We start from the raw sequence: 25,396 nt of genomic DNA, 5'->3' as shown, positions 1-25,396 counted from the left end.
TTAACACCATAAAATGCCACATAAATAGTAACAATTATAACAATAGCTAACACATACCTAGCACTTGGTTATACAAATACATTAACACTTCACATACATTAACTTATATAAGCCTCATTAAACACTTGAGATAGGTGCTATTATCACCTTGTTTTACAGATGAAGAAACTCAGACACAGATGTTAAGTAATTTGCCAACATGTCACAGGTAATAAATAGATGAGCCAAAATTGAAACCCAGGCAGTCTGGTTCCAGATTTTGCACCTTAACCAGTATGTTATACTGTCTCTCTAAATGTAAAAAACGAAGCACTAATGTTAAATAATGATGATGTGTCAATCAAATCTACGTGAATCACATGATTACTTAACTACTAAAATTTTAAACCTGTGAAAACTGACACAATCATTTGTTTAATACAAAAACAACAGGAAGTTTTTTTTGTTTGTTTGTTTTTTGAGATGGAGTCTCTCTAGACCGTCACCCAGGCTATAGTGCAGTAGAGCGATTTCAGCTCACTGCAACCTCTGACTCCCAGGTTCAAGCGATTCTCCTTCCTCGGCCTCCCAAGTAGCTGGGATTACAGGCACGTGCCACCATGCCTGGCTAATTTTTTTGTATTTTTAGAGGAGACAGGGTTTCACCACGTTGGCCAGGCTGGTCTCAAACTCCTGACCTCAAATGATCTGCCCGCGTCGGTCTCCCAACGTGCTGGGATTACAGGTGTGAGCCACCGCACCTGGCCAGGAATATGTTTAAATACCTGTAAATACTTAAGAAATACTGAATTTTTATGTTAAAAAATAAGATCCACATCTAATCAATAAGTATTTTTAAAGACCCTGCTGGTTCATTAGGTGGTGGGATCTAGGCTGTAGAGGTAAACAGGGAGCAAATGATCTCCACAGATAGAGGGAGATAGCCACTAACAGAACAGGTGTACAGGAGGATGCGGAATTCAGGCTGGCAAAAAGACAGACAAGGAAAGGAAGCAGAAGTGAACATGGCACACAGAAAGGAAAAGTACAGTCACACAGTTAACGGAAGTTGCTGGGGAATGTTCATACAGAGTCCCAAAAGATAGGCAGAATTCAGTGAGTCACACTAAGTCAATAAATGATCCTGAGTAGGAAAGAAATGTAAGGAAAAGTACATTTTATGAAAATTAATCTAGAGGATACTAATATGGTTTGGCTGCGTCCCCACCCAAATCTCATCTTGAACTGTAGTTCCCATAATCCCTATGTGTTTCGAGAGGGACCTGTTGGGAGGTAATTTAATCATGGAAGCAGTTACCCTCACGCTGTTCTCGTGATAGTGAGTTCTCATGATATCCGATGATAAGGGGCTTCTCCTTTGCTTGGCTCTCATTCTTCTCCTTCCTGCCACTATGTGGAGGAGGACATGTCTGCTACCCCTTCCACCATAATTCTAAGTTTCCAGAGGCCTCCCCATCTCTGTGGACCTGTGAGTAAATTAAACCTCTTTTCTTTATAAATTACTCAGTCTGGGGCAGTTCTTTACAGCAGCATGAGAATGGACTAATACAGATACTCAGTGGAATACATAAGGAAGAAAGCAGAGCAGCAGAGGAGGAATGTGGGCAGGTAGACCAATGAGGTAAAAGAGGTCCTACATTCAGGGGTGGCAGTAAGAACACAGAAGAGGCAAGAAATCTGTGACAGATATGAAAGGCAAAAGTAATCAGACTGGGAGAAACAACTGTATACGGAGGCCAAAAATGGAAAAAGATGGCATAACTCTTTTTTTTTTTTTTGAGGCTCTGTCACCCAGGCTAGAGTGCAGTTGTGCCATCACAGATCACGGCAACTCTACCTCCCAGGCTCAGGTGATCCTCCCACCTCAGCCTCCTCAGTAGCTAGGACGACAAGCACACGCCACCATACCCAGCTAATTTTTGTATTTTTTGTAGAGACGGGGGCTTCACCACGTTGGGCATGTTGCCCAAGCTGGTCTTGAACTCCTAGGCTCAAGTGATCCGCCCACCTTGGCCTCCCAAAGTGCTGGGATTACAGGCGTGCACCACCGCACCTGGCTGGGGTAACTTTTTTCCCCAACATTAATTCCTTTCCCTAGTTCTGTAAGTGGTACCGCATCCTTATCTAAATCAAAAATCCTTACAAAAAAGAAAATCTGTTCATGTTTGAAAGATAAAAGAAGAAAAATTCCTCTCTGGATTACTGTAATGAGTAGACAGAATAATCTGAGGTAAAGACAAGTGAATTGATACACGGAAATCAAACAGTCTTAGGAAAGTCACTGGAGGAGGTAAAGGTAGAGCAGATGAACTGAAGAATAAGGATGTTGTTATAGGCTGAACTGTGCTCCCACAAAACACACAAAATTAATATGTTGAAGCCCTAACCCCAAAACCTCAAATGTGACCGCACCTGGAGACAGGATAATGAAGTTAAAGAGGTAATTAAGGTAAGATGAAGTCATTAGGGTGGGCCCTAATCCAACACGACTGGTGTTCTTGTAAGAGGAGGAGATGAGGACACACACACATAGAGGGACGAACCAGTGAAGACACAGAGAAGGCAGCCATCTGCAAGACAAAAAAGATATCTCAGGAGAAAGTAAATCTGCTAACACCCCCATCTCAGACTTCTGGCCTCCAGATTTGAGAAAATAAATTTCTGTGGTTTAAGCCATCCAGTCTGTGGTATTTTGTTATGACATCCCCAGCAAAATAAAATAAACGTACAAAGCCATACTGGGGCAGCTAATCCAGAGAGGTGATAACTGAATCCTGAGGTCAGGTAGCATCAGTCAGCAAGAAACTAAGTATATAAACACATGGAATCTCTCCCAGTACAATTCTAAAGGCAGGAAACAGGAAGACATGCAAATGGCAAGAGTATTTAATTTCCTTCCTACCACATAAGCTACAATGGTAAATGTGGTGATGACCCCAGGCTTGGGAGTAAAGACCTTGCCTCACCACCAGCCTTGTGGCCTTGTCAAAACACATCCCCAATAAATATTTACTGAGCAAATGAATGCACGGCCTTGGCCAAGACACTTAAGCTTTCTCATCTCTAAAATGAGGATACTAGTTCTCACAGGGCTACAGTGAGGATAAAATGAAATCATGCCTGTAAATCACAAAGCAAGGACTTCAATATTCCTTCTTGTTAATCACACCTATTATCATTAACAGGGGGGCCCAATCTGAAATGGAAGGAAGAATCTGCATAAAGCCAAAGCAAAAATGAAGACAGTAGGTAATCCTGGGCTAGAAGAGTCTAATACACACAAGAGGGGCTAAGAGCCTAAATTATGATGACAGAAAAGGATCTGATGTAATTTTTACAATTTGCCTTCATAAGCTTTATTACAAACACTTGATCTTATGTTTACTAGAAGTTTTAAAGTTCTTTTTCTATAAATGTAAGAAGTAAAATATGAGAGCATTACTCCTTGGACTGTAGGATAAATTAATTTATCAACTCCATCAATCTAAAAACAAATACCTGTTACTGAATGAAGAAAGATGGCAGAATTAGAATGAATGGATCTAGGCACTGATCATCAGAGGCTTCTAACATCATTTGAAGAGGGACAATCAGAAACTATGTGTTTCCTGATGGGTGGACACACCACCACCTATGAAGGAGTCTTGTATTTTGGTTGTTTTGTTTTCAAAATAGGGGGACAGGGGACCTGAATCTGTCCCATAAGGCTCCAATGCCATTTACAATAAATACAGACAATAAAGGGTGATGGGAAAAAACATCATGGGGATATTGCGATATAAAAATCCACATACTCAGAACTCTACAGCTCATATGACCAGCTTCCACAAAAATTAAACTGCAAGAATCAGGATAAACCCATAGATTTTAAAAAAGAAGATTTAAGAGACACATCAGCCAATTATATATGGACCTACATGAGTCCTGATCCAAATATAAAAATAGACAGTAAATAAAACAAAAATATTTATAAGACTCTTGGAAATTTAAATACTCATTGAATAAGTTATGATTTAAGGAATGATTATCGGTTATTTCAAGGACTGATAATGGTATTATGATTATATTTTTAAAACAATCCTTCTCTGGCCGGGCGCGGGGGCTCATGCCTGTAATACCAGCACTTTGGGAGGCTGAGGCGGGCGGATCACGAGGTCAGGAGATCGAGACCATCCTGGCTAACACGGTGAAACTCTGTCTCTACTAAAAATACAAAAAACAAAATTAGGTGGGCTTGGTGATGGGCGCCTGTAGTCCTAACTACTCGGGAGGCTGAGGCAGGAGAATGGCATCAACCCAGGAGGCGAAGGTTGCAGTTAGCCGAGATCGTGCCATTGCACTCCAGTCTGGGTGATAGAGCAAGACTCCATCTCAAAAAAAAAAAAAAATCCTTCTCCTAGGCCCGGTGTGGTGGCTCATGACTGTAATCCCAACACTTTGGGAGGCCGAGGCACACAGACCACGAGGTCAGGAGTTCGAGACCAGTCTGACCAACATGGTGAAACCCCATCTTTACTAAAAATACAAAAATTAGCCAGGCATGGTGGCGCATGCCTGTAATCCCAGCTACTCAGGAGGCTGAGGCAGGAGAATTGCTTGAACCTGGGAGGCGAAGGTTGCGATGAGCCAAGATCAGGCCATTGCACTTCAGCCTGCATGACTAAGACTCCGTCTCAAAAAAAAAAAAAAAAAAGAATCTTTCTCTTTCCAAGATAATAAAGTATTTATGGATGAAATGATATGATGTCCAGAATCTGCTTCAAAATAATAAGAGGGAACAGTGGGTATCAGGAGTTACAACTGGCTGTGAGTTGATAATGGTGATGAGCGTACTGGGCTGAAATATCAATCCATCTACTTTTGTATGTCTACAATTTCCTATAATGAGATGGAACACTGTAAACACCAATGCATCCTGCCTATTCAAACAAAAAAGAAGTTGAAGTCTCAGACTGAATGTCACCAATACCTGTGCTAATCTTGGATTTGTTCTCCACGGTGGTCATGGCAGGGGCAGATGCTGAAGGTGCTGCAGATGGGCAGGTGCTTTTCTTTCCTTTAACACCATTAGTCACCGTTACCCCTCCGGCCATTCCAGCTAAAAGGTCATCACTGCTTTTGGTCTAGAAGCAACAGAAAATAAAAACAAATTTACTAGATCAAGCTAGATTAGATATTTTGGGACTCGACAAAGCTCATGACTTTTATACTAAGTTCAAGAGCCCTATTACCAAAACTATCTGACAGGTAGTAAGCAGCACACCATACTGTGCTACAGAAACAGAACTTCTTTATAGGTTTATAAACAATCACTTACTTCTTTTTAAAATAATAAAATTGTACATGTAATCAAAGACTTTATGGAAGCCTGCTATGTGTCCACATATGCCGGATTCAGATGATGGGGGATAGCACATGATATCTTGGGAAAGTCCTATAATGCCACAGGAAGTGTCATCTTGCAATTTCTAGAAAGAAATATCATTGAGAGTCAAATAATCTTCACTGCTCTAAAGTGATTCCATGATGAGGCCAGTATCTAAAAGAATTTATTCTGAAATTTATCTTTTTTACCTTATAATTCTGTAGTAATCAAATTTTAGTCACAATTGAAAGGAGGTATTTTCTAAAACATGCATAATATATTAATAAAAAACTAAAGACTTTACAGTTTGAGAAAGGGTTCTGCTATCTAAATGATCGTTATTACGTGAGAAAGACCATCTGCAATACTTATATTTTATAAAGACAATTTTAAAAACATGAGCCTTAAAAAAACACTATGGATAATAAATCGGCTGTAAATTTATTATTCTAAAAAGTAGTGAAGAAACGTTTTTACTTCTCCTAGAAATGAAGGGAACACAGAGCAGTTAAAGATATGTGGGGGAAAAAAAGAGAAAAACTACTTTTTAACAAAAGAACCCAAAAGTTTTCTCTCTTTGGCATGAGTTAGCCGACTGATTTACACTATCTTCTATCTGGAACCATGCCCTCTCTCAGATAATCATACTGAATTCATTTCTACTAGTTAAGATAGTTCATAAGTAACTAATCTCTAAAGTCTCTTCCAGTTCTAAATGTCAGTGACTCCATATGGAGCATATTTCTGTTATTCAATTATCAAAGTTCTAATACAGTACCATTAGGTTAAAAAGAGGCAGAAAAGGCTGGGCACAGTGGCTCATGCCTGTAATCTTAGCATTTTGGGAGGCCGAGGTGGATCACTTGAGCCCAGGAGTTCAACACCAGCCTGGGCAACACAGGGAGATTTCCGTTTCTACAAAAAATTTAAAAACTAATTACCTGGGCAAAGTGGCACATGCCTGTAGTCCCAGTTATTGGGAAGGATGAAGTGAGAGGATCGCTTGAGCCCAGGAGGTCAAAGCTGCACTGAGCTGTGATCACACCACTGTACTCCAGCCTAGGCAACAGAGTGAGACCCTGTCCCCACCCACCCCCCAAAAAAAGAGGCAGAAAAAGGAATAAATATTTTCAATGAATTAAACAGAATTCAACTCTGGTAATTAAGGGCTGTTACATTATGAAATCTAGAATACATAAAAAGAGAGGGAAACACTGCATTAATTTCAAGGACTGTTCATATTCTTTTTTTTTTTTTTTTTGAGACAAAGTCTCACTCTGTCACTGAGGCTGGAGTGCACTGGCATGATCTCGGCTCACTGCAATCTCCACCTCCCGGGTACTAGTGATTCTCCCACCTCAGCCTCCTGAGTAGCTAGGACTACAGGCATGCGCCACCATGCTCAGCTAATTTTTATATTCTTAGTAGAGATGGGGTATTGCCACGTTGGCCAAGCTGGTCTCGAACTCCTGGCCTTCAAGTGATCTGCCCACCTCGGCCTCCCAAACTGCTGGGATTACAAGTGTGAGCTACCATGCCTGGCCTGTTCATACTTTTAAGACTTGTTTCTGTTCACAAAAACTGGCCATCAACTATGATGCCGAAGTCACACAATGAAAGTCATGCCACTTTCCTGCCAATTTGTCCCTCCTCTATTAGCCAGTAAATAGCCAGTAAATAAACTCAACACATTCTTATATTTTCAGTCTTCTTTTGTATCCTGCTAATAAAAGTAAAATTATCTTTGAACTAATCTTTCTTCCTCCATAAGTTAAATTCTTCCATTTGACAATAATTACATTGAAAACCACCCTACATTGTCATGTCAAAGTGGACTACTCATCACACTTCTCTGGTTACAATTTGCCTTTGGCTAATGACAAAGTTAAATATACATAAGGGCACCAAATCATAAACTTTGCACTTATAATAATTAAGACAGTACAGTGCTGGAACAAGAATAAACTAGTGAAACAGAGTCCATAAGGAAACTGCATATTTATAGACACTTGATTTATAACCAAGGCAGCAAGGGAGAAAACAAGAGTTTTCCAGAAAATGGTGCTAGGTCAAGTGCACACACCAAGGGGGCAAAAATAAATGCTGAGACCTATTTCACACCATATCAAACATAAAGTCCAAGGTTTTCTAACTATGATTTTAAATCTAAAATTGTAAAACAAAGATTTGATCGATGTGACTACATAAAAATTAAAATCTTAAAAATAAAAAATCCTTTTAATTAAAAAAACGTTAAAATGTTTTGTACGACCAAAAAACCATCATAAATAGAATTTTAGAACATAAAAAACTGGGAAAGTATATTTGCAATATCTCACAAACAAATGGTTAAGGTCCCTAACACAGAATGCTTTAAAATTGAGGGGGAAAAGACGAAAAAAAGACAGAAAAATGAACAAAATGAATGAATCACACAATCAGTTTACACACACACATACACACAGAGAGAGAGAGAGAGAGAGAGAGAGAAAATGATGATCAACCTAACTCATAATGAGAGAAATGCAAATTAAGCAGCACTTGTCACTTGACAGATTGGTACACATGCTCTTTTGGGAGGAATATGGGGAAACAGGCACTCTCCTTAGTTGCTGACGGGATGCACCTTGACATAAGCCTTATGAAAGGAATCATGCAATATCTAACAAAGTTACACATGTATTTACCTTCTCCCCAGCAACTTCACTTCTAGGAATTTAACCTGAAGATACACCTCCAATAATACAAAAATACATATGCACATGGCTAATTATTCACTGCAGCATTGTTTTTTATTGCAAAATACTGGTACGCCTTAAATGCCTATATATACGCAGGAAAGCATATGAAGTACACTTTAGTGAATACAATGAGGTATTAAACAGCAACAAAAAATAAGAAAGACTGCTACCAATTGGTATGGAGAGAGATTTCTAGAGTACATTAAGTGAAAAGATTAACAGAGTGCAAAAGAATATATTTTGCCACCTTGTGTAAAAAAGGATGTAAAAAATGTGTATTTGCTCATTTATGCAAAAAGAAACATGAGAAGAATAAACAAAAACTAAATTGCCTGTTAACCTCTGGGATGGGTGGGAACTGAGTAAGAGGGAACAGGGGAGGGGAGGGGCACTTTTCTGAACATATCTTCTCATATAGTTCTGACTCGTGGAGCCATGTTAGTGTTTCATATGCTGAAAATAAACAAATAAATAAAGATAGGAGAAACCTAAAATGGAATAGGATAGGAACAAACAGACTAACCGTATTTCAAATGAACAACACAACCCAAGTATTTTTTCAACACGGTAGTATTTTGACCATAAATCCTCAAACTGTCAAGCCAAAGACAAAAGTATGCAAATATTGAACTTCAGGCCAGTCACAGTGGCTCACGCCTGTAATCCCAGCACTTTGGGAGGACGAGGTGGGTAGATCACGAGGTCAGGAGTTCAAGACCAGCCTGGCCAACATGGTGAAACCCCATCTCTACTAAAAATACAAAAATTAGCTGGGTGTGGCAGCATGTGCCCATAATCCCAGTTACTCAGGAGCCTGAGGCAGGAGAATCGCTTGAACCCGGGAGGCGGAGGTTGCAGTGAGCCGAGATCTCGCCGCTGTACTCCAGCCTGGCGACAGAGCTAGACTCTCAAAAAAAAAAAAAAAAAAAAAAATTGAACTTCAGTTGATAAATTGTTTTTCACAGTTGTACAGATAATTCTAAAACTATTTTCTGTACATTCTAGAGTGGAGAAAATAAGTAAATATAGGCTGTAGAAGCCAGGTGTTTCAGTGTTGGATAAATGGATTACAATTATAGGATGTGGAAAGGCTGTTATGAACCTTTTAAGTCAATGGAATTGGAAATATCAGTGTGAACTCACACATTTTAATAGATACAGCTACAGAAATTGACACAGATATGTGTGTGTGTGTGTGTGTGTGTCCCAAAAGCAATGAACACATCTAACCTCCAGGTCTTGGTTTTTAAGTACTATCCTCCACTAAAAAGAACAAGGCCTCCTTGAAGAAATGGCTGATTCTAGGGCTGGGACTGAAAAGGTACAAAACTTATTGTGCCAGAAATGAAGGAAGTGCTCAAAGAGTAATAGGAACATGTCAAAAGGACACAGGAACCAGCTTGATGGGGCTCCCAGTGGACAAATCAGGGATAATCTAGGCATAAAACTAAATGATCCTAATAATTTATACCCCACTAAGAATCTATGAATTTACAGTAATATAAATGAATATATAAACCAAGGGAAAGTGAAAACTCTTCCTTGTAGCAGAATGCCAACTAACACATGTAGAAGGAATGACGGAATTAGAAAATTGCCATGTGGCAAAAATCACAATACTAACTGATTTGGGAAAGAACTATCCAAAAAAATGCTAAAACCAGGGTGAAAAGTCTAGTGAAAAAAAGGATAGATATATGTACAAAGTTTCAAAGTATCTCTGACAAGCTACTTATTAATTACAAGAGGGAACACAGTAACCTGACAGTGGAGAAGCCTAGCCCAAGGAAGTTAACATCCCCCACAATGGAAAACATGGAAGCCTTTCGCTCTTTAGAAATGTCAAGGTGATAAAAGACAGAGTGAGAAACTATTCCAAATTTAAAGAGTATGAGGAGCATAACAACTAAATGCAATATATAATCCTGGATTGGATCCTGGGCCAGAAAACAGATTTTTTTTTCCTCTTTTGCTGTATCTGAAATTAGCACAACTGGCGAAATTTAATGAAAGGTTATACATTAGATACTAGCATCCTATCAATGTTATTACTATGGTTATAAAAAAGAATGTCCTTATTTTTCTGGAAATACACACTGAAATATTCAGCAGTAAAGGAGCATTATGTCTATAGTTCATGCTGAAACAGCCCCCCCACCCCCAAAAAAACTATGTGTGTATACATGGTATATACAGGAAAGTGATAATCATGACAGGTTAACATATGAGGAATACTGATAGAGTATACTGGAATTCTTTGTACTAGTCCTTCAGCTTTTCTGTAAGTCTAAAATTATTTCAAAATAAAAAGATTTTACATGATTATTTCCAGACAGATTGAGGATCTAAACAGGAAATTTAGAAAAACACTTTTAGAAAAAAAAAAATAGGGGCCAGGCATGGTGGCTCACACCTATAATCCCAAGGCTTTGGGAGGGTGAGGCAGAAGGATCTCCTGCAATCAGGAGATTGAGACAAGCCTGGGCAACATAGTGAGACCTTGTTTCTACAAAAAGAAAAAGAAAAAAACATAGGCAACTATTTCATTTGACCTAGGGATGGGTTAAGATTTCTTAAACAAAACACATACACATATACACGTACATACATACACACATACACACTCACATATACACACAGACACACATACCCCATAAAGAAAAGATTAACAAATTGGGCTACATTAAAATAAATAACTGCTGTTCATGAAGATACCTTTAAAGGTATCATACCTTTATGAAGTGGAGGGGAGGGGAGGGGAGGGGAGAGAAGAGAGAGAAAGCAAGGCAGAGTGGGGGAATATACGTGCAGCATGTATAAATGATAAAGGGCTCACATCTAGAAGAGGTAAAGAACCACAAATCAGTGCAAAATGACACTGTACCCTCTCACACCCACTAGAATGGATACTATCAAAAAACAAAATAACAACTATTGCAGAGGACGTGAAAAAATTGGAACCCTTATGTACTGCAAATGGTGTAGCTGCTAGCAGTGAGAAACAATAGGCAGTTCCTTAAAGAATTAAAAATGGACTTGCCATATGATGTAGCAATTCCACCCATGGGTATATACCCCCCCAAAATTGAAAGCAGGGCCTTGAAGAGATCTTTGTACACTCATATTTATAGCAGCACTATCCACAGTAGCCAAAAGGTGGAAGCAACCCAAGTGTTCACTGACAGATGAATGGATAAACAAAATATAGCATATACATACAATGAACACCATTGAGCCTTAAAAACAGAAGGAATTCTGACACATGCTACAACATGGATGAACCTTGAGGACATGATGCTAAGTTAAATAAGCCAGACACAAAACAAGTGGTGTATGATTCCACTTATATAAGGTAGCTAGAGCAGTGAAATTCACAGAGATAGAAAGTAGAGTGGTGGTTGTCAGGTGTTGGAGAGAAGAGGGAATGTGGAGTCATTATATAATGGGTACAGAGATTCAGTTTAACAAGATGACAAGTTCTGGAGATGGATGGTGATGACGGTTGCACAACAATGTGAATGTATTTAATGGAACTGAACTGCACACTTAAAAACTGTTAAGATGGCTGGGCACAGTGGCTCACACCTAAAATCCCACCTTCACAGGAGAATTACTTGAGGCCAAGGAGTTAGAGACCAGCCAGGGTAAAAAAGTGAGACCCTGCCTCTAAAAAAATTTTTGTTTTGATTAGCTGGGTATGGTGACACACATCTGTAATTCCAGCTACACAGGACGCTGAAGCCTGAAGACTGCTTGAGCCCAGGAGTTCAAGGCTGCAGTGAGCTAGGATCACGCCACTGCACTCCAGCCTGGGCAGGCAACAGAGTGAGACTCCATCTCTTAAAAAAATTAAAAAATTAAAATTAAAAATTAAAAGGCCAAGGTGATGAATGTTGTATGCATTTTTCCACAATAAAAAAAAAAAAAAGTTCGGAAAAAAAAAAGACAACAGAAAAATGGGCAAGTGACTTGAACAGGCACTTCATAGAAGTGGGTCTAAATGTCCACTGAGCACATAAAAAATGTATAAGGCCGGGTGCAGTGGCTCATGCCTGTAATTCCAGCACTTTGGGAGGCCAAGGTGGGCAGATCACCTGAGGTCGGCAGTTCAAGACCAGCCTGACCAACATGGAGAAACCCCGTCTCTACTAAAAATACAAAAAATTAGCCAGGCGTGGTGGCACATGCCTGTAATCCCAGCTACTCGGGAGGCTGAGGCAGGAGAATCACTTGAACCCGGGAGGTGGAGATGGCGCCATTGCACTCCAGCCTGGGCAACAAGAGTGAAACTCCATCTCAAAAAAAAAAAAAGATCGTATGAAAAAAAAAAAAAAGATCGTATGAAAAGGTATTCAATCTTACTGGTAACGATGCAAATTAATGCCACTGCTCCATCCCTTTATACATCCGTGAGTGCTTAACATGAAAGGAATAACAATTTAAGTACAGGAGAGAATGTGAAGTAACCAGGAGTGTAAACTGGTAACCACCTTGAGAAATGATTTTCTTCTATCTATAATATTAAAGCTGAACATAGGTATACTCTATGGTCCAGTAATTTCACTCCTCGTTCTAGAACCAACACAAATGGGTGCACATGTGTATTAATACACACGTATAAGAATGTTCATAACAATAACACTCATAGCCACAGAGAAGAAACTCTAAAAGTCTGCCAATAGTAGTAAAAGTCTGCCAATAGTACAAGAGATGAACAAACTGTGGTATATTCATCCCATGGATTACTAACCAGCAATGAAAAGGAAGTGACCGCTGCTAGATGCAACAGTACGGATAAGAAACCAGACACACATAAAAAGAACACAGTGTATGACTACGTTCCTGTAAAGATCAAAAACTGGCAAAAATCATCTCTGGTGCTAGAAGTTAGAATGGTAGTTACTTTTGGGGAGGACAGGAAGGGCAATGATTAAGCAGAGGCACGGTGGAAGCTTCTGAGGGGCACGTATGTTCTGTTTCTTTAACTAGGTGGTGACTGCAGGGTATGTTTCATTTTGTGATGATTCACTAAGCTCAACACCTATGCTTTGTGGACTTTGCTGTACATATGTTTTACTTCAACAAAAAAAGTAAAAACAAAACAAAACACAACTCTGCATTTTCCAACTTACCTTTTACCATAAGCTACTAGCAGGCTCTCTGCTATTTTTCCCTATTTCTTTTAATTTTTGCTACAAAATTCTGTAAAGGCATGTGCATTCCCACACATAAACATCCCCCATCGGTAAGTCTAAAAACATGAAACTGATGAAGGAATAAATGTTCAGCCTACTCTTTGTAACTGATGCAAAATGCAAATAATTTGGTACAAGCATTCTGGACACAAATAATGAAATACTACAACCAGGTACATATACTTCTCAAGGTCAAGCCCAAGTTTCACATGTATCTTTCTCTCAAATTTGAAGATTTGTTATCAAATTTTACCTTTCAAGTTTCAGAGGTGGATTGTACATACTATTAACAAACGTTTACACTGTATGACCACAAATAATCATGGAGAGTTATCAATTATAGATTCTAACTGAAGCTTATTAATTCATGTCTGTAATTTTTAGAAAAAATTATCATCGGTATAATGGAAAAGTATATTACTTCAAAAGAACTAATCATGAACACCTGAACAGTAAGTGAACCCTGCAAAGTGTAGGCATGCAGGAAACCCTCTCTACATGGAAAATAATCCTCTCCACTGACTGTGACAAAGGAGAATTAAGCATACAAAGGCTGCAAGCCCAATGACACAGCTCCTGACAGAAGTGGGAATAATGTCCCCAAAACTCACTGTGAGCAGCAGTAGTGTTTTGTATTTACAAAAGCTCCAACCAGCAGTGAAGTGTTCTGGATCAAAAGAGTCCTTCCCCTTAACCCTCAACTACATCTAGCCTCAAACAATACTTGAAATGAGAGGTGAAGAAATGCATATCCTGTACCCTATCACTACAAGAAGAGAGTCATGAGAATATTGTGCAGTGACAGACACACAGGTGTGGGTGTCCATAAATGAATGGGTGTGTGCACATGCTGTCTCAATAATTAAGCCAAACACTTCATTCATCTGGCTAATCATCAATGCTCCATGACAGTTAAAGGAATTCAAATTGTAGGAAGTATCTAGATGCCAGAGAAGCACAGGAAAAAAAAATGTTAGAAAAATAAAATAACACTGTGGGGTCTCAAAGCCCTTCAATGTTTTCCTTTTTTTTTCACTATTTTCTTCTTTCCTTCTCTGTTTTTACTTTAATCTCCATTTAATGACTTTTTCCTTCCCCTCTCTTAGGTGAAGGCAATTGCTCCACTCCAGGAAAAGTGTTGCCAAATAGCTTTACCTCTGCCCTGACCTTCCTGCTATACACACACACACACACACACACACACACACAGACACCCCCTACTTAAACAAACTTGTCAACGCAGCAGAGCCAAAGCTATGGACAGCTGGCATGTGCTGGCAAGAGTAAGTGTACAGTTTTGCTTTACAGTGGAAAAGTACTCACTGTTCAAGACCAAATTCCCAGCAACTCCAGATCCAAGACTCAGAAGATGTAACATGCCTGCTCAGTGCACATTCCATAGTAAACCTCCAAAGACACTGCCTGCCTCTGATGAAGAGGCCACAGAAGGAAGGCAGCAGTGCACATCTAATGCCAACATTTCAACCTGTTCTTCCAGTCACATACATAACAGGTCACCTAGTCACACAGGCACTCCACGCCAAAGAGAGCCCCAGCAACTGAATAACCAGTTAGGTCAGAAAATGCCACCTGTCTTACACCAAAGAGCAGCAGCACTGCCACCAACAAAATGATTCAGTGTGTTCACTGAGACAATGGAAGCTGGGCAAGGGTCTATTCCTGGTACCATCCTCCAGGTCACAGAATGATACCTAACAATTCATCAGGGCCATAGCAAGGAGAAAATCTGTGTGCATCTCCGAGCCAAGGGAATAAGCCTGGGTTCAGTTCCAACAACCTTAGAATAGAAAAACCAGCATTTCCTGTTAGATCTTTCTACACATATCAGGAAGTTCCTCATTGGCTGTTCCTGAGTTCCTTCTTAAAATAATTAAGCCATGATCTATCAGGGCCCTGCCTAGAATGAACAGATCATGTTTCCAGTTGTGCATGCATACGCACACCCCTAGTCCAGCTATTCGAGAGGCTGAGGCAGGAGGATCCACTGAACCCAGGAGACCAGCCTGGGCAACACAGAACTCATCTATTTAAAAAAAAAAAATGGTAATAGTAATAATAATATCTCATCTCTTTTTAAAAAAATGGTAGTAATAATAATCATCATCATCATCGTGGACCAGCTGCCAGAAGAACAGCAATTTGTGGTGGTGAAGGTGAGGGAGACAGGCAGATAAAAACACCCGTCTAGGGGTCACAGGACTGCCAGACTTGACTCACATGACCTTTTCATAAAACCTTCCCAGGCTTGAAACAATATTTACTTACCTGAAACTGTTCACAATGCTTTACTGCTCTCCCAGGGTATCTGACATTCTCCCTGGGTATTTTCATTATTCATGTTTGTGCCTTGCCTCCATCCTTTCCTCCACAAGCTCCCTGAAGGCAGACTGTACCTCCAGCTCACACAATCACAGCATCCTGCACAAGGCAGGTGCTCAATTATTGTTTCATGAACAAGCCTATTGTCTGGTTTCATTCAAAAAGACAGATCAAAAACAGCAATTAGGTCCACCCCACTGTAAGCTCTGTTCAAAGGCCAAGTGTTCCCAGCACCAGAAGAGGGCACACCCCTAAGAATGCTCATTTAATATATTAAACATCATATTTAAATTCAGTCCTCCAAAAACCCATCATGTATTCAAACATCACATGAATACCTTTGACAATGATGCTGCTGTTCCAGGTTTTACAAGTTTGCCTCCCGTAGATGCTGAAGAGCTGTTTTCAGGTTTAATTTTTTCTGCTGTTTGCGTTTTACTTACTGCAGACACTTTAGGCACTGAGCCAACACTCCTGCTTGCTTTCTTCATTCTGAGCTGCCTCTTCGTGATGCATTTACAAGCAAATCTGTGGGAAAAAATGGCATTACACTGAGAACATAACTGGAAGGAAGTGCTTTAGAAGTTTGTTTCTGAAGAATTTTACCATGTGATAAAACTGAAAGCTAGATGTCACTACAGAAAAGTTGAAAAATTCTTTTTTTTTTGAGACGGAGTCTCGCTCTGTCGCCCAGGCTGGAGCGCAGTGGCGCGATCTCGGCTCAGCTCACTGCAAGCTCCGCCTCCTGGGTTCACACCATTCTCCTGCCTCAGCCTCCCGAGTAGTTGGGACTACAGGCGCCCACCACCACGCCCGGCTAATTTTTTGTATTTTTAGTAGAGACGGGGTTTCACCATGTTACCCAGGATGGTCTCGATCTCCTGACATGATCCACCCGCCCCGGCCTCCCAAAGTGCTGGGATTATAGGCGTGAGCCACTGTGCCCAGCCCTGACATATCTTATAATACGGGTGAACCTTGAAAACAATACATAGATGACCCCGACTTACTATTTTTAAACTTTACAATGTTTCAACTTTACAATGATGTGAAAGCAATAAACCTTTAGAAACCACACTTTAGAGTACCCATACAACCATTGTTTTTCACTGTCAGTACTGTACTCAATAAACTACATAAGATATTCAACACGTTATTATAAAATAGGCTTTGTGTTAGATGATTCTGTCTAACTGTAGACTAATTTAAGTGTTCCAACCATGTTTAAGGTAGGTTAGGCTAAGCTACGATGTTCAGTATGTTAGGTACAATAAATGCATTTTCAACACATGACATTGTCAACTTATGAGGGGTTTATAGGATGTAACCCCATGTTAAATAAAGGAGCATCTGCACCAAGTAAAAGAAGACCACGTAAATGTCTTCTTTTGAGAAGTGTCTGTTCACATCCTTTGCCCAATTTTTGATGGGGTTGTTTTCTTCTTGTAAATTTGTTTAAGTTACTTGTAAATTCTGGATATTAGACATTTGTTAGATGGGTAGATTGCAAAAGTTTCTCCCATTCTGTAGGTTGCCTGTTTGCTCTGATGATAGTTTCTTTTGCTGTGCAGAAGCTCTTTAGTTTACTTAGATCCCATTTGTCAATTTTGGTTTTTGTTGCAATTGCTTTTGGTGTTTTTGTCATGAAAGTCTTTGCCCGTGCCTATGTCCTGAATGGTATTGCCTAAGTTTTCTTCTAGGATTTTTATGGTTTTGGGTTTTACATTTAAGTCTTTAATCCAGCTTGAGTTAATTTTTTATAAGGTGTAAGGAAGGAGTCCAGTTTCAGTTTTCTGCATACAGCTACCCAGTTTTCCCAGTACCACTTAATGAATAGAAAATCCTTTCCCTATTGCTTATTTTTGTCAGGTTTGTTGAAGATGAGATGGTTGTAGATGTGTGGTGTTATTTCTGAGGTCTCTGTTCTGTTCCATTGGTCTATATATCAACATCACTGTTCTGTTCTATTGGTCTATATATCAACATCACTGATCATCTGAGAAATGCAAATCAAAACCACAATGAGATAACATCTCATGCCAGTCAGAATTGCAATGATTAAAAAGTCAAGAAACAGCAGATGCTGGCAAGGCTGTGGAGAAATAGGAATGCTTTTACACTGTTGGTGGAAATGTAAATTACTTCAACTATTGTGGAAGACAGTATGGTGATTCCTCAAGGATCTAGAACCAGAAATACCCCAGCAATCCCATTATTGGGTAGACACTCAAAGGAATACAAATCGTTCTACTATAAAGATACATGCACACGGTATGTTTATTGCAGCACTGTTTACAATAGCAAAGACATGGAACCAACCCAAATGCCTGTCAATGATAGACTGGATGAAGAAAATGTGGTACATATACACCATGGAATACTATGCAGCCATAAGAAGGAATGAGATCATGTCCTTTGGAGGGACATGGATGAAGCTGGAAGCCATCATCCTCAGCAAACACAGGAACAGAAAACCAAACACTGCATGTTCTTGCTCATAAGTGGAGTTGAACAATGAGAATACAAGGACACAGAGAAGGGAACAACACACAACAGGGCCTGTTGTGGGGTGGGGAATGAGGGGAGAGAACTTAGAGGATGGGTCAATAGGTGCAGCAAACCACCATGGCACACGTATACCTATGTAACAAACCTGCATGTTCTGCACATGTATCCTGTTGTTTTTTTTAAAATAAAGAACAAAAAAACACAAAGGCCACAAAGGACCATGTATTATATGATTCCATTTGTACAAATTATCTAGCAGAAACAAATCCATAGAGATAAAAAGAATATGAGTGATTGCCAGGGGTTGGGATAGGGAGTATAGAGGCTGGCTACTAATGGATACAGGGTTTCTTTTTGGAGTGATGCAAAGTTCTAACATTAGATCACGGTGATAGTTGCACAATCCTGTGAATATATTGAAAACCACCAAGTTTTACACTTTAAATAAGTGCATTGTATGACATATAAATTACATATCATTAGAGCTAAAATTTAAAAAAAACAACCGTAAGTTTTTCCTAAACTTATGATGAAATAACATTGTAAGTCGAACAAGGACTTCTGGAAAATATATCCCAACGCTGTAAAATATGTGATAAAGAGAAAGATTATGGTTTTGCAGAGGTCCAAGAGGAGAAAAGAAACACAGTCAAAGCTTTAAAGATGCTGAGATGCAGACTGTTCAAGGAGGCTGGCAGCTTGAGATCACTTAGACTGCTGGTTCTTAGCCATATCAGACCCAAATACCCACTGCGCACCTTTTTTTTAAGACAGGGTCTTACTCTGTCACCCATGCTGGAGTGCAGTGGTGCAGTCACGGCTCACTGCAGCCTTGACCTTCCAAGCTCAATGGATCCTGCCACCTCAGCCTCCCGAATAGCTGGGATTACAAGTGTGAACCACCATGCCTCACCCCCGTTCTTTAAAGACTATTAAAAATATACCTTTACTATCCTGAAATAAAATTCAGAAATAACTTATGACATATATATTCCAAAAATATCTACTTAACACAGCAACTATAATATAAAAACAATTTTTAATAAAATAAATATAAATTTCAATATGTAAATTTTCAGGCAGAAGGGTCAGAAATCCACATCTCTAAGTTGAATCACTGAATTTCACAGCTACAAATACTCTTCACTTGGGTATGTCATTTTGGCAACTCAGATACCACACTACCTATCATGAATGCTATCAATAATGTGATTGATTCTTCATTTACCTAAAAAGGTAAATCACTCTTAGTGTGATGGTTAATTTATGTGTCAATCTGACTGCATCATGGAGTGCCCAGACATTTGGTCAAATATTACTCTGGGTGTCTCTCTGAGGGTGTTTCTGGATGAAATCAATGTTTTACTCAATGGACTGTCTAAAGCAGATTAACTTCCCTAATGTGGGTGGGCCTCATCTTATCAACTGTAGACCTGAATAGAACAGAAAGGCTAAGTAAGAGGGAACCCCTCCCGCCTGACTGCTGAGCTGGGACATCTCTACTTGCCGTCTGACTCAAACTGAAACAAACATTGGTTTTCCTTGGGTCTAAAGCCTGCTGGATTTCAGACAGAAACTTACATCAGTGGCTCTCCTGGTTTTCAGGCCTTCAGAACCAGATCAGAATGACACCATCAGCTCTCCTGGATCTCTAGCTGGCCAACTGCAGATCTTGGGACTTCTCGGCCTCCATAATTGCATGAGCCAATTCCTTTAATAAGGATCTTGTTATAGATAGAATGCTTCCCCCCTTTATCCGAGGGGGATATGTTTCAAGAACCCCTACGGATGCCTAAAAATGCAGATATTGCCCAACTCCATATATACTATGTTTTTGCCTATACATATAGATGCTCCTCAACTTATGATGGAATAAAAATATCCTAAGTTGAAAATATCACAAGTCAAAAATGCATTTAATACACTTTACCTATTGAACGTCATAGCTTACCTAGCCTATCTTAAACATGCTCAGACCACTTACATTAACCTATAGGTGGACAAAAATCATCTAACACGAAGCCTATTTTATAATAAAGTATTGAACACGTCATGTAATTTATTGAATATTATACATTACATTAAAAATGTGACAGTTTCACGCCGTCATAAAGTTGAAAAATCTTAGGTTGAACCACAGTAAGTTGGGGACCATGTATATACATACCACCTGTGATAAAGTTAAGTTGATAAATTAGGCACAGTAGGAGATTAACAACAATAACTAATAATAAAAGCAGCAATTATACAATATGCTAGCATCACTACTCCTGCACTGTGGGTCCATTAGTAAGTGAAATAAGGGTAATAAGCACTATGATACCAGACAGTTAATCTGATAACCAAGACTAACGGTCTATTGGGCAGGCAGCACACACAGCATGGATACATCGGACAAAGTGAGGACTCATCTTCCAGGTGTGACAGTGAGACCGCACAAGATTTCATCATGTCATTCAAACAGTCCACAATTTAAAACTTGCCAACTGTTTGTTTCAGGAATTTTTCCATTCAATATTTTCGGACCGTGGTTGACCATGAGGTATTCAAAGCATGGAAAGCAAAAGCATAGATAAAGGGCAACTGCTGAATACTTATATTTTCTCCAGAGAAACAGAACCAATAGGATGCGTGTGATACAATCATACATATTGGTTAAATATAGTTAAATATACTATATATACAAACATATCTCACTCTCTCTTTCCTACTGGAGACATATATACAGAGAGAGACATACATATATATATATATATATCGGTTCTGTTTCTTGAGAGAACCAAGACTAGTAATACACTTAGTAAAACTAAGAACAAGATGAGATAATTTCCCTTCAAAGTCTAGACTAATTCCATTTCCTGAAATTTCCATTTATACTAAATTACATTTAAAAAAATCCTTTATGTAAAATGGAATTCAGTTATACGTTCAGCCTTAAACAGTTTTTTTCTATCTACATAAATTATTCAGCAAGATATTCTAGGCCAGGCACAGTGGCTCATGCTTGTAATCCCAGCACTTTGGGAGGCCGAGGTGGATGGATCACCTGAGGTCAGGAGTTGGAGAACAGCCTGGTCAACATGGTGAAACTCCGCCTCTACTAAAAATACAAAAATTAGCCGAGCGTGGTGGCACATCTCTTAATTCCAGCTACTTGGGAAGCTGAGGCAGGACAGTCGCTTGAACCCAGGTTGCAGTGAGCTGGGATCACACCACTACACTCTGTCCTGGGTGACAGAGTAAGACTCAGTCTCAGAAAAAAAAAAAAAAAAAAGATATTCTAAAGCTGTGCAGATCATAGGAAAAGTTCTATTTTACAGAACTGTCACCACACTAAGCCTTGAATTCCATGGGCCCTACCTATTAAATAAATGCCTATAGCACCCACCAACCATTGAGACAATCACAAATGCTTCCACAAATTCTTAAAATGACCCTCAGGCTCAAAAAAAAAAACAAATCAGAATTCACCAGAAGATCCTGGGTCCCCACCTGGTCGAGAAGGAGGAATCACTGGCTGACACTCCTCCCTAGAGCCCCTCTAGAGCCCCCAGGCAGAGATTACAGAGCAGAGGAGCGAAGGAGCACAGTTCACAGCACTTCCAGTGTCTTGGAGAAGGGGAAGTGGTGGAAATTACCACTATCTCTTCTCCAACTTTGCTCAAGGGTGTCACATCAGCACACACCACTGAGACCTCTAGTCCAGGAAAGTCAAGGTTTGGGGGAATAAAAAGTAGCTCTCCTCATAAAAACATTGTGGATCCTGAAACAACAATAGTCCATGAAGTATGCCCCATGTATTTGTCAAACAGTGTTTCTTAAGAACATCAAATAGATGCACTACTCCCAAAATAACAGGGATAGGCACTGAAGGCCTTGAGCCTCTCCCAGGCAGCAAGCACCATGTCCTGTGCAGTACCTTGTACAGTTCACTGAATCCTCACATGATCCCAGGTGGGTATGTCTAGATGAAGGAACTAAGGATCAGAGATTGCAAGTAATTCTCTCCAGGTCAATTCATTCTTGAGGAACAACGGTCTGAATTCAAACCCCACTTCACTTCTGCCACTCCATATGGCCTCCAATACTCACATAACACAAGTTGGGAATGCCAGATTTTGATCTCAATGAATATTTCACAACATATAAACAAACTGTGACAACACTAAAACTACACAGCTCAATCTGCCCCTTCTAGATTTGTCTACTTGTCCAATGTTGTCATCAGTGCTGGTATACTTTTTGTTTTTGAGACCAAGTCTTGCTCTTCTCCCCCAGTCTGGAGTGCGACGGCACGATCTTGGCTCACTGCAACCTCTGCCTCCCGGGTCAAGCGATTCTCCTCCCTCAGCCTCCCGAGTACCTGGGATTACGGGTGCCTGCCACCACGCCTGGCTAATTTTTGTATTTTTCGTAGAGACAGGTTTCACCAGGTTGGCCAGGCTGGTCTCGAACTCCTGACCTCAGATGATCCGCCCTCGGCCTCCCAAAGTGCTGAGATTACAATTGTGAGCCACTGGGCCCGTGCTGGTATTCTTAATCAAAATTTTTTATTTTGATTATTTAACATAAAACCTTTCTTAGAGCAGAATATCTATTGCCAGGTCTAGATCAATATGTATTAAATTAGAGCTGTAAAAGTAAAATTCTTAGTTGTAATCATACTAATTGGAAGAAGGGAATGAAGGATGGGCATGAGTTGAAAAACTATGCTCACTACCTGGGTGACGGGATCTGTATCCCAAACCTCAGCATCGTGCAACATACCCATGCAACAAACCTGTGTGTGTACCCCTTGAGTCTAAAATAAATTATTGAAATGTACTAAAATTACTTTTTTAAACAATTATTGAAATTATTTTAAAAATCATACTAATTTATATATATCTACTTTTAAATTTAAAATATTTGTCATAATTGAATATTAAAATATCATTTGGGTGAGACACAAACCACTCTCATTAGAGAAATAAACCCTTCATTTATGAGGCTGCAATCTGGGTGGCCTGAACGCTCACTAGAATGTCCCAGTGCTCCTCAGGACAGGGTTCACAGCTCTGGGAGCCCTGTCCAAAGCTAATTACACATTCACAGCCACAGAGGAAGCTCCAGAGTTTCCTTTAGTTCTACAAGGACATCACATAATTAAAACCTCCTGAGGAAAACAAAGGGCTATCTCTTACCTTCCACATAAGGTAGACATAATACTATTTAAAAATCAACTCACAGATTCTTTACTAGAAATGAAAAATATCTCGGAAGCCATTTTACAGGAAACTCTATGTGCAACATCGACAAAAAAATACTCTTGTAGTTACAAGTCTACTGTGCTAGGATCCTGACTACTAAAAAGTTATGAGGCAAGTCATTGTGGGCACATTTATTTATCAATAAATGTTTATTCCGTGTCCAGGCAAGCCAAGCACCAATTCTCTGGGAACCTAGTCAAGGAGGGCTCAAATATATGGGCATATGAAGACTAGGACAGGCCAGCCACAGTGGCTCATGCCTCTAATCCCAGCACTTTGGGAGGCCGAGGCAGGTGGATCACTTGAGGTCAGAAGTTTGAGACCAGCCTAGCCAACATGGTGAAACCCTGTCTCTACCAAAAATATAAAAAATTAGCTGGGTGTGGTGGTGCGTGCCTGTAATCCCATCTAATCGGGAGGCTGAGGCAGGAGAATTGCTTGAACCCGGGAGGCAGAGGTTGCAATGAGCCGATATCGTGCCACTGCACTCCAGCCTGGGCGACAGAGCGAGACTCCATCTCAAAAGGACTAGGACAAAAATATCTACTTTCAAGGAGTTCACAGTCTACAGGAATAAACAGGACATGTAAATGAACAAAACAGGTCCCCATCCTTTATAAATCTACTTTAAAAACAAAACACAGGGCAAGTATATGTACAGGATACAATGGAAGCAGAAAGATCCCCAATTCTGCCTTACTTTGGGCAACAAAGTAGGAGGTACACCTCAAAGGTATGAGAGTAAACACAGGTTCAACTGAAGAACTCTAATGACTTGGCTAGAATACAGTATGGCTACAATACAGACATGTCAAAATGAGGACTGGTCGGCAAGGGCCAGAAGACCAGTCAAGCCCCGGACTTCATGTGACACAGGACGGTGAATAAAAGCCGTGCAGTCCTATAACTTGACTTGCAGTTCCCAAAGACTAACCTGCGCTGCTGTACTGAAGATACAGAATGGGAGGGTCAGGGATGAGGAAAACAGAATAGGCATCTAATTCCCTGTAATGTCTTTGCTCTCCCTTAATCTAAGCTTTATATTCAAAATAAAAGTACCACTCTTACTCCACAACTCCCCCAATATCTGAAGACCACCATGGAGCTTCCCTAAATTGGCCCTTCTTCCAAGTCAGCACCACACATTCCCCATCCACTCCTCCAGATTTCAGTACCCTGTATCCACTGGCATCAAAGTACAACAGGCATCAAAGTATAACAAAGTATAACCTCGGAAGTGGGCACAGATACAAGACAGATCTGATCTGGCAAGCACAGAACTCAGCAAGACTATTATTTCCCTCCATCTAGAAACTGAGCTGCTACCTTAATCTAAGAAAAAAAAAATCTGCTTTTCTAGGAGCTTCCAGAGGCTCATAAGTTCATGGTTATCTACTATTTTCAAGTCTTTTACCACACAAACTGTTGCTAAGCTACTTTTCTCTTTTATCCCCCTCTTATTTTTTGTTTTGGAGATGGAGTCTCGCTCTGTCGCCAGGCTGGAGTACAGTGGCACGATCTTGGCTCACTGCAACCTCCGCCTCCCGGGTTCAAGCAATTCTCCTGCCTCAGCCTCCCAAGTAGCTGGGACTACAGGCGCGTGCCACCATGCCCCGTTAATTTTTGTACTTTTAGTAGAGATGAGGTTTCACTATGTTGGCCAGGATAGTCTCGATCTCCTGACCTCGTGATCCGACTGCCTCGGCCTCCCAAAGTGCTGAGATTATAGGCATGAGCCACCGTGCCCAGCCTCCCCTAACGTTTTATTATGAAATTTTACAAACATGCAGAAATGTTGAAAAACTGTACAGTAAGCAACATCCCACTTCTTTCCTTTTCTTCTTAATTTTTTTTCTCTATAATAGCACATTACAGCCTGAGCTCCGCCTCAGCCTCCCAAGTTGCTGGGATTACAGGAGCAAACCACCATGCCCAGCGTTTCCTCTTCAGTGCTGTGTAATCTGTATTCTAAAAAATCTAAACCTTTATCTGTTAAAA

General features: G+C 40.0%; 1 protein-coding gene across 4 annotated transcripts in view; it reads right to left on the bottom strand.

Moving 5' to 3' along the window:
• Positions 1-25,396, bottom strand: part of LOC129022787 (cytospin-A-like) — a 109,464-nt gene that overhangs the window by 60,519 nt on the left and 23,549 nt on the right. For all 4 annotated transcript variants that reach the window (XR_010125886.1, XM_063662857.1, XM_063662855.1 and 1 more), the window contains 2 exons: positions 15,980-16,169; positions 4,970-5,123 (listed from right to left, as the gene is read on the bottom strand). Coding sequence is in view for 3 of the 4 variants with exons in the window: in XM_063662857.1 (XP_063518927.1) it covers positions 4,970-5,123; positions 15,980-16,132 (307 nt within the window). In the remaining variant the exon portion in view is untranslated. The remainder of the gene's footprint in view (positions 1-4,969; positions 5,124-15,979; positions 16,170-25,396) is intronic.

Source organism: Pongo pygmaeus, chromosome 23, assembly GCF_028885625.2.
Source record: "Pongo pygmaeus isolate AG05252 chromosome 23, NHGRI_mPonPyg2-v2.0_pri, whole genome shotgun sequence".
Lineage (NCBI taxonomy): Eukaryota > Metazoa > Chordata > Mammalia > Primates > Hominidae > Pongo > Pongo pygmaeus.
Note: the sequence above shows the minus strand (reverse complement) of the source record. Positions and strands in the feature narration are given on the sequence as shown.